Source organism: Echinops telfairi, unplaced genomic scaffold (assembly GCF_000313985.2).
Source record: "Echinops telfairi isolate 266 unplaced genomic scaffold, ASM31398v2 ScPeMD7_5;HRSCAF=22, whole genome shotgun sequence".
Taxonomy (NCBI): Eukaryota; Metazoa; Chordata; class Mammalia; order Afrosoricida; family Tenrecidae; genus Echinops; species Echinops telfairi.
This window is the reverse complement of record NW_022103901.1, coordinates 3,154,874-3,163,266: the sequence shown is the minus strand read 5'-3', so window position 1 is coordinate 3,163,266 and position 8,393 is coordinate 3,154,874. Positions and strand designations below refer to the sequence as shown.

At 60.5% G+C, this 8,393-nt stretch overlaps 2 protein-coding genes across 3 annotated transcripts in view; one reads left to right on the top strand and one right to left on the bottom strand.

Moving 5' to 3' along the window:
• Window positions 1-4,121, top strand: part of TNRC18 (trinucleotide repeat containing 18) — a 91,241-nt gene extending 87,120 nt beyond the window's left edge. Inside the window, exons 29-32 of the mRNA XM_045284383.1 lie at window positions 5-154; window positions 1,624-1,860; window positions 1,949-2,023; window positions 2,450-4,121. Coding sequence (XP_045140318.1) covers window positions 5-154; window positions 1,624-1,860; window positions 1,949-2,023; window positions 2,450-2,656 — 669 coding nt within the window. The 3' untranslated portion in view covers window positions 2,657-4,121. The remainder of the gene's footprint in view (window positions 1-4; window positions 155-1,623; window positions 1,861-1,948; window positions 2,024-2,449) is intronic.
• Window positions 4,122-6,926: 2,805 nt separating this feature from the next.
• Window positions 6,927-8,393, bottom strand: part of SLC29A4 (solute carrier family 29 member 4) — a 13,556-nt gene continuing 12,089 nt past the window's right edge. For both annotated transcript variants that reach the window (XM_004705901.2, XM_045285877.1), the window contains exon 10: window positions 6,927-7,835. In XM_004705901.2, coding sequence (XP_004705958.1) covers window positions 7,693-7,835 — 143 coding nt within the window. In that variant the 3' untranslated portion in view covers window positions 6,927-7,692. The remainder of the gene's footprint in view (window positions 7,836-8,393) is intronic.

Sequence of the window (8,393 nt, the reverse complement as noted above, 5' to 3'; positions counted from 1 at the left end):
CAAGAGCCGGCCCAAAAAGAGGGAGGGTGTTCACCTCCCCACCACCAAGGAGCTGGCCAAGCGCCAGCGCCTGCCATCCGTGGAGAACCGGCCCAAGATTGCTGCCTTCCTGCCGGCCCGGCAGCTCTGGAAGTGGTTCGGCAAGCCCACACAGGTACCCAGGGCGCGTGGAAGGGTGGGAGCCAGGGAAGCCCCATTTTACAGACGCACACACTGAGATGCCAACCGCCCTGGGGGAGCCAGCGGGCCATGAGCAGAGACTGTCACATCCGTTTGCCTTCTCACTTGGGCTGCGTAGAACCATGCCCAGCAGGCTTGGATGCCCAGGCCTCTTCAGAGGCCTCCGGGTGGATTCCGACTGCCAACCGAGCCTGCGACCCTTAGCAACCAGCTAAGGACTCCTGTTGGTTTGCAGGGGCTGCTGTAACAGTGACCCCATGCCCTGCCGGATTGTGGGCACAGGCCAGGGGAGCCCCTCTCTGCCAGGCCAGCCCAGGCCACTGCCCTCGAAGGCCACGCTGAGCGTCCATTCTCACAGCCTCTTTTCAGCTGCTTCCTCTAGGACGGGGGACTGCCCCGTGGGTTTCAGAGACTGTCAGCCTTCTAGTTCCCCCACGGAGCGGCTGGTGGGGTTGACTGCTGACCTTGTCAGCGTCGCCATCTGGGACAGGGTCCACTCTTGGTGGAGCTTACTCGTCACGTGGGCAGCCCTGCCCAGAGTCTGCTGCGTGGAGTGCTGATGTGGATGTTGTGAGGGCTGTAAGCTGACCCCAGGGCAGGTGTGGTGGAGCTCCCACTCCACCTCCTCCCTGCTCCCTGGCCTGTAAGGTGGGGTTGCAGTGACCTCCCGGGTGGGTGCGCGGATGTTTAATATTCTCAGCGGCTCACAGAAAGGTTGGAGCGTTGAGGCCCCGGGGCCTGGGGAGAAAAGTAAAAGCAGCCACCCGAACTCCTTTGGGTACAGTCGTGCTCCGACACGGGGGACGTCGAGTGCGGGTCTGTGCACTGGGCGTTGGGTCCGTACACTTTAGGGGTCTTGGTAAAATTCCTCTAGATCAGCGGTTTTCAACTTGTGGGTCGCGACCCCTTTGGTTGTCAGATGACCCTTTCTTAGGGGTCGCCTGATTCATAACAGCAAAATGACAGGGATGGAGTAGCAATGAAAATCATGTTACGGTTGGGGGGTCACCACCACATGAGGAGCCGTCTGAAAGGGTCTCGGCGTGAGGAAGGTTGAGAACCACTGCTCTAGACGTTTCGTGTATGACTTAGCCAGAAAGTTCAAGAAAAACCGGGGTCTACAAGTTAAGGCACCCCTGTTTCAGCAGCTCCCTTAGTTTTAGGTTGAAGATGATCTCAGGGCAAACATGTCTGGGGTTCACCCAGCTTCCATGGATCCAGTAAGTCTGAATTCCATATGAATTTGACATTCTGTTCCATTTCCCGCTTCTGATCAGTGTCTTGCTGTAGCACCTGTGATCAAAACGTTCAGTAATGGTAGCCAGGAGCCTCCAGAGTTGGGAGAGGTGACTCAGGCCACGGTGAAGGGGTCCCAGGAGGCGGGGCCTGCCTGGGTGGAGGCCGGGGCACAGCGCTGCCTATGCTGACCGTGCCCTCCCACAGCGGCGTGGCATGAAGGGCAAGGCCCGGAAGCTCTTCTACAAGGCCATTGTGCGGGGCAAGGAGATGATCCGGATCGGGGACTGCGCGGTCTTCCTGTCGGCCGGCCGGCCCAACCTGCCCTACATCGGCCGCATCCAGAGCATGTGGGAGTCGTGGGGGAGCAACATGGTGGTCCGTGTCAAGTGGTTCTACCACCCCGAGGAGACCAGCCCCGGGAAGCAGTTCCACGAAGGCCAGGTGAGCCGGCTGACCAGGGAGGACTTCCGGGTCAGGGTTCTGGGAGCTGTGGCCAGCCCCACTCAGCCCCGTCCCGTCTCTCGGGCAGCCCTGGGACCAGAAGTCTGGGCGGAGCCTCCCTGCTGCCCTGCAGGCCTCCAGCCAGAGGAAGGACTTCATGGAGGTAGGGCCACAGCGGGTAGGGGTGGGTGGATGGCTGGGAAGAGGGGCTCCATTCCCTCCTGAACATTGTCTGGGGGCGGGGGGGTGTCTGAGAGCATGTCTGCTGTGCCCTGCTCAGCCCACCCCACCCCCGAGTGGACCTGTCTCCCCAGATGCTGTTGCTCAGCCTTCATCTCTGTCTCCCCTGGTCTCTGATGTCTCTCTGGGTCTCTCTCCATCTTTCTCCCCCCTGCTCTCTCTCCCCTGGTCTCATCTTTCTCTCCCCTGGTCTCTCGTCTCTCTTGGTCTCTGTCTCCTGTTCTCTTCGCTCTCGGGTTCTCCTGGTCACCAAGCGCCGCCCTCTCTGGGTGGCTGCTGCTTCTCCCGGAGGGGGGCTGTGTCTTTCCCTCCCCTGACCGCCCCGCCCTGTGGCCCTGCCCGCCCGCAGCGTGCCCTGTACCAGTCGTCGCACGTGGACGAGAACGACGTGCAGACAGTGTCGCACAAGTGCCTGGTGGTGGCCCTGGAGCAGTACGAGCAGATGCTCAAGACCAAGAAGTACCAGGACAGCGAGGGCCTGTACTACCTCGCGGGCACCTACGAGCCCGCCACGGGCATGATTTTCTCCACCGATGGGGTGCCGGTGCTCTGCTGAGCCCCAGCTGCCCACCAAGGGCTCTGCCAGCTGCCTTGCCCCCACGGCCCCGGGGACTTCTCTCATCACTGCCACGGCCAAGCGCGTGCAGTGTGCCCGTGGCGTGCATGTGCGCCCACGGGGACAAGGGCGGTGTGTACATGTGTGTGCCCGTATGCATGCACGTGTGTGCACACGTGTACACGCACCTCCAGACCCCACCCCCACCTCCTTGGTGCCCCCCAGGCAGGGGCTCCTCCCAACCATCAGGGTATAGCTCTGTCCACCCCCCTCAGGCCGCCCAGCGCCTCCTCAGTCAGCACTTGACCCTCCAGGCCCCCAGGCTGCTGCGTGGACCCCAGGTGCCCCACCTCCACGCCAGCTGAGCCTGCCGGACTCAGGCTGGGGAGCGCCGTGGGCAGGAGGTTTCCAGGGAACCAAACGGAGGCTCTGGAGTATTCCACCCTGCCTTGGGCCCTCCCGGCGCTACCAGGGTGCGGCCACCTCAGCCCAGAGCCCAGCCCAAGGTCTCCAGCCCCAAGTGGGGGGCCCCCCCCGCTCAGCGCCAGCCAGCCTCACCAATGGTGCCAGGCCAGCTCCTGGGTGCCCTGCCAGGAGCCCAGGCCTCCATCCTCAGGATGGCGTGGAACTTGGGGAAGGAAGCCAGGCAAGGGCATGGGCATGGCACCAGGTAGAGGCCAGGCGCGGGCTGCACAGCGCAGGCCCTGACCCTCACACTACAGAAAACCCCCAATGGTGCTGAAACCCTTGTCCCGGCCTCTGCCAGGCTTGCCAACCCCCCACCCCACCCCCAATCCTGGAGGAGGCACTTCTTAGCCTGTACAGTTTTATCGTACCCAGAGACTCTGACCCCACCCCCTGTATCATACGCCTTTAAATGGAGTCAACTTTTTAATTATATATATAAAGATAAAGATATATAAATATAAACTTTTTAAAACTGTGAAAAAATAGCTATGAAATTCTAAAAAGCAAAACACTTTCTGGTGTGCAGAACGTTATTTTTTATTTCCGATTAGCTTGTGAGTGCCAAGAAGCCGGCGTCACGGACCCCTGTTACCCCGCGCCCCCATGCACACCCTGCCCGGCCCGCCTGCCCCCGCCCCAGGCCCTTGTGCCCGCCCCGTGCTGTATGTGCCCCCTGACGATGGGTAAGGAGCTAGGACAGCCGAAAGGAGGTGTGAGCGAGGGGAGGGAGGGGCCCAGCTATGTCTGCCCTCCGCTCCTCCCCCGACTCAGCACTTAGCCCCCCTGCCTCCCGCCTCCCAGGGGACAGGAACGCCAGCCCAGACAATCTTGAGGGAAGGAAAAGCCAGACTTCGGATTTGTTTTTTGGGGGAATTATTGTTTTCGTTTGTCTTTTTTTTTTTAAGTTTCTTTTGGAATTTTGTTTGTTGGCGAATTCTGTGTGATCTTTTTACAGAAAAAAGAAAAAGAAAAAAAAAAAGATTTCATTGGAAAAGGACTGTTGTCAGAGTGGCTCATTTCAGGTCCGGTGGGGGCTCAGTGGCTCTTGCCGGCTGACATCGTGGGCAGGGGCACTGAGTGGCTGCTCTGGGGAGCCCTTGTGCTGGCAGGGGGTGAATCGCCGGGGCTTCTCCTGAAAAGGCCAGCGGCTGGAACCCACCGTCGGCTCCAGAGGAAAAGGACGGGGCTGCCCTGCTTCTGCTCCCGGAGGGATGGCCCCCACAGAGACGCGTGGAGCTGCGCTGCGCTGCTCTGCCCCCCCGGGGGTGCTGTGAGTCTGCACTGACTTGGGGGCTGTATTAGTCTAGGTACTTTGGAGAAACAAATCCACAGCAACTCATGTACAAGAGAGAGTTTTATGTACAGAAAATGTGCATCACGAAAACATCCCAACCCAATGCTACCCAAGCCCACAAGTCCAACATTAACCCATCAACCCAACACCAGTCCACAAAGTCCTCCACCTCACAAAACAGAGGCAATGATGCTGACTGCAGGAGGAAAGCTGAGTCAGTGAACGAACAAGCATCTCAGCACTAGCAGGGGTCTCCACACGGCTGCTCCAGCATCCAGGGCTACATCGGGATAGGTCCATGTAGCTTCTCTTTGGGGATGTCTTGTAGGAAGTCAATCTTGCAAGCTGAAGCAGGGAACTGCTAAGGCAGCTGCACCCTGGTGTGACCATCACAAAGCAAGAGACCCGAGAACTAGAAAGGCGAGGCTCACCACCCATTTATCCCTCCGCTTTTCAATTAGCCCCACATGTGATTATCGGTCAGGCTGGCACAATTAACTAACTCAGGGGCCATGGGTTTGGTTCTGGAGAGGCCCTGGTAGCGTAGTGGTTATGCTTTGGGCTACTAGCTGCAAGGTCAGCAGTTCAAAACTACCATGTTCTATAGGGTCGCTGAGTTGGAACCAACCCCATAGTCGTGAGCGACCCGTGATCTTTGCACATCGCCGCCACCCCTGCCTGTCTGTAGAGGCTTGTGTGTGGCTGTGGCGCTGAACGGGTTTCAGGCGGGTTCCCCGACGTGCGTCAGAAAGGACTGGCCTCTCACAAAAATCAGCTCTTTGGAGCGCAGCTCTGCTCTGGCACACAGGGGTCGCCTGTGAGTCGGCACCAACAGCCATGATGCCCCGTGCCCTTCTGGGTTGGTGGTAGAAAGCGGCCCTGCTGTGTGGGGGACCGGAGTTCACCTCCTCCCTGTGCACCTGTTTGCCTGTGGGCGGCTCTGATGCCCACAGACTAGGAGGAATGGCCTGGGCGGGAGGCTGGTGAAGATGAACTGTGAGAAACGCCGTGGATCACCGGGGTCGAGCTTGTGGTGCTCGGGCTGTGAGTGGAGGCTGGCAGACGGCCAAGAGCCGCAGAGAGATTCCGTTCCTTGGTCTCGTTCCAGCTGCGTCCTCGTGACTGGCTCTCTGTTGGTGGTTTGGGGCTCTGGAAACCCCACCGGTGCGGCTGCCAACCTGTAAACATTGCCGAAGCCAGTGGCTAGGGCCCTCGCATGGGGTGGGTTCGGCTTGCCCGCTTTTCGGCAAACCACCACCGTCGCCAGCCACTTGTGGCTCCTGGTGACTGATGGGCCGCGGCGAGCTTCTAGGACATCCCCCCACTGCGTCAGACTCAATCCATGTGTGAGAGGCCAGCCGCACCCCTCGGGGCTTTGGTGGCCCCCCTCCCCCTTTCGCCCAGAAATAGAATGCCAGGCCTTTCTATCCTCCAGCCATGTGGTCAGTGATGGAGTATTAAGTATGCACCTCTATGCCAGAGGGGTGGTACCCCCCCCCCCCAAGAAACTCTCCAAACGCTGCCATTGATGTGATTCCGACTCAGTGACCCTACAGGACAGGGTGGAACTAGCCCCAGGGGTTACAGGAGTAGAAAGCTGCCTCTCCCGCTGAGGAGTTTGGTGGTTTTGAACTGCCGGCCTTGAGGTTAGCAGCCCAATGTGTAACTACTACAGCACCAGAGCTCCTTAAGAATTGGCACAGGCTTAGAAAGGAAGGGTGTTCTCCGAAGAGGGCATGTGGACCCCGCCAGTGCCCTGGGGCCCCCTGGGTGTGGGGGCAGCCTTGCTGGTGGCCGTGGGTCCTGGTCCTGAGATGGCCCAGGCGGGGCTGGAGCTGCAGTCTGCTCTCTGCCCCAGGGGGCGGGCCATTGCCTCTCTTGGGGGAGGGGAGGTTGGCCTTGCCCCTGCGGGGGTGGAGGCTGCCCCGTGTGGCCGGAGCCAGGTGGTGCGCCTCAGACCCAGGTTTCTTTGCACAGAGGAGTCCACTCGGCTGGCACGAGTTCGGTCCTGGCTGGGGATGGGGACCGGTCAGCGGGGGCTCCCAGACTAGCACCAATCGCCCACACCCAGATCACGCAGACCGGTGTCACCCTGCAGCCACCTCAGGTATCACCATGTGGTAGACCCTGGGGGTCGGTGCTATGAGGTTCAGGGGTGGAGGCTGTGGGCAGGAGGCCCCATCGGACGTCCAGCCGCCCTCTCTGCCCTAGCTGGGCACAGCCTTCAAATCTTTCTCCAAGGGATCCCCACTAAGGCGAACCTGGGTGGACTGACCCCACTGGGGAAACTTGAGTCCTAGAAGGCAGGTGGCCCTGGCCAGTGGTCTTGCTTTCAAGTGGACCCAGGGGCCATTCTCCACCAGCTGAGAGAAGGTCAAATGGCTTCACTTTCCCACCCTGCCCCCGCCCCCGCCTCCCCTTCCCAGGGGTCTGGGACACTTCACAAGGGGGCCAGAATGAGGCCTTGGGGAGGCATCCCCAGCAGAGTGAGGACACTGGAGGCAGCAGTGGGGCGGCCCCAAGGCCGTCATCTTTAATGGCCAGTGCGGTTCAGTGAGTGGACAGACAGATGGACAGGACAGACCAGAGCAGGATATACCCGAGAAGCCAGCCTTCCCCACCTGGGCCAGGAGGAGGGGCAAGTCCAGCCCCCTACCTGTTACACATCTCCTTGCAGGGAGGAAAACCCTCTGTCCTCCCACACTATATCTGGGGTCCCCCAGCCCTGTGGCCTCAGGTGCTGGGAGCTCTGGGTGCAGGCAGTCAGGGTGGGCGAGCCCAGGACACGTAACTACCGTCTGGCTGCGTTTAGATCTAGGGTGCGGATGGATCCCTTTAGGATGGTATTTTGGGAGAACTGGAATATCAAAGCAGGGGCTTCAGGCTGTGGGGCCCTTGGGGCAGGGACTCTTCCCAGCAGAGGGCCCAGGAGGGGGGGGTGTCCCAGTGAAGGGGGCCATGACCAGTGGGCCCTCAAGATCAGAGCCTAGGGGAGTCACTAGGTGGGAACCTGTAGGACCGCCGGCTGCTGGGTGGGGCTGTCTGGGGTTCTGACCCTCTTAGAGGCTGGCTGGGGTACAGTGGGGGCCAAGGTTTGCAGACAGCACGTGAAGGGCAGCTGGAGATGGGAAGGTAGACAAGGGTGCTGGGCAGAGCCCTGGGGCTGGTGTGGGTGTGGTAATTGGCACAAAGAGACCAGGCCCCCGACAGGCACTGCAGGCGGGGTCAGGAGGGGCCCTTGGCTCCGGAGGGGGTGGAGTCCAGGCCCAGCTGCTCACAGGCTGTCGGGAAGGGAGCCGTTGGTGGTGTCCGTGCGGAAGCAGCTGCTGGGAGCATCCCGTGTGAGGCTATAGGTGCAGTAGGCCACTGCGGAGCCCAGGGTCAGCCCGGTCATGTAGGACACGGTCATCGTGTTCCCTGAGGGCAAGACGGGGTGTGAGGGGGTTGGGGAGCCGCCAACCACCACAGCACCCCTTTTTATCTCTAGGTCCTTCCCATGTCATGTGGCCCACAAGGTGGTCATGGCAAGATTGCCACATCTCTCCCTCTCCATCCAGGAGGCAGGCTCCCCACCCTCCTCTCCGCCCACATCCCAAGCCCCATGGTACCCAGGTGCAGCCCCTCCCCAGCCCAGGGCCGGCCTCAGGGCCTTTGACCTCGCCGTCCCTCTGGCCACAGCAGTCTCCCTTACTTCCTGCAGGTCCTTCACGTTGCAAACTGGCCCCTGCCCATTTCCCTAGCTTAGTTCTCCCCACGCAGGAGAAAGAGGGCTTTCTGCTTCTGCAAAGCATCGGTCTGGGGACCCCTGACGGGCATTTCTACCCTGCTCTAGAGGGTCGCTGTGAGTCGGCCTCCACTCTGCTCAATGGCAGTGAGGGAGAGTCTTCTCTACGCCTCTTTCTTCAGTTATTTGTCTGGTTACTGTCTCCGTGTCCGGAATGCCAGCCTCACGAACCCCGCCCAGGATGGTGCCAG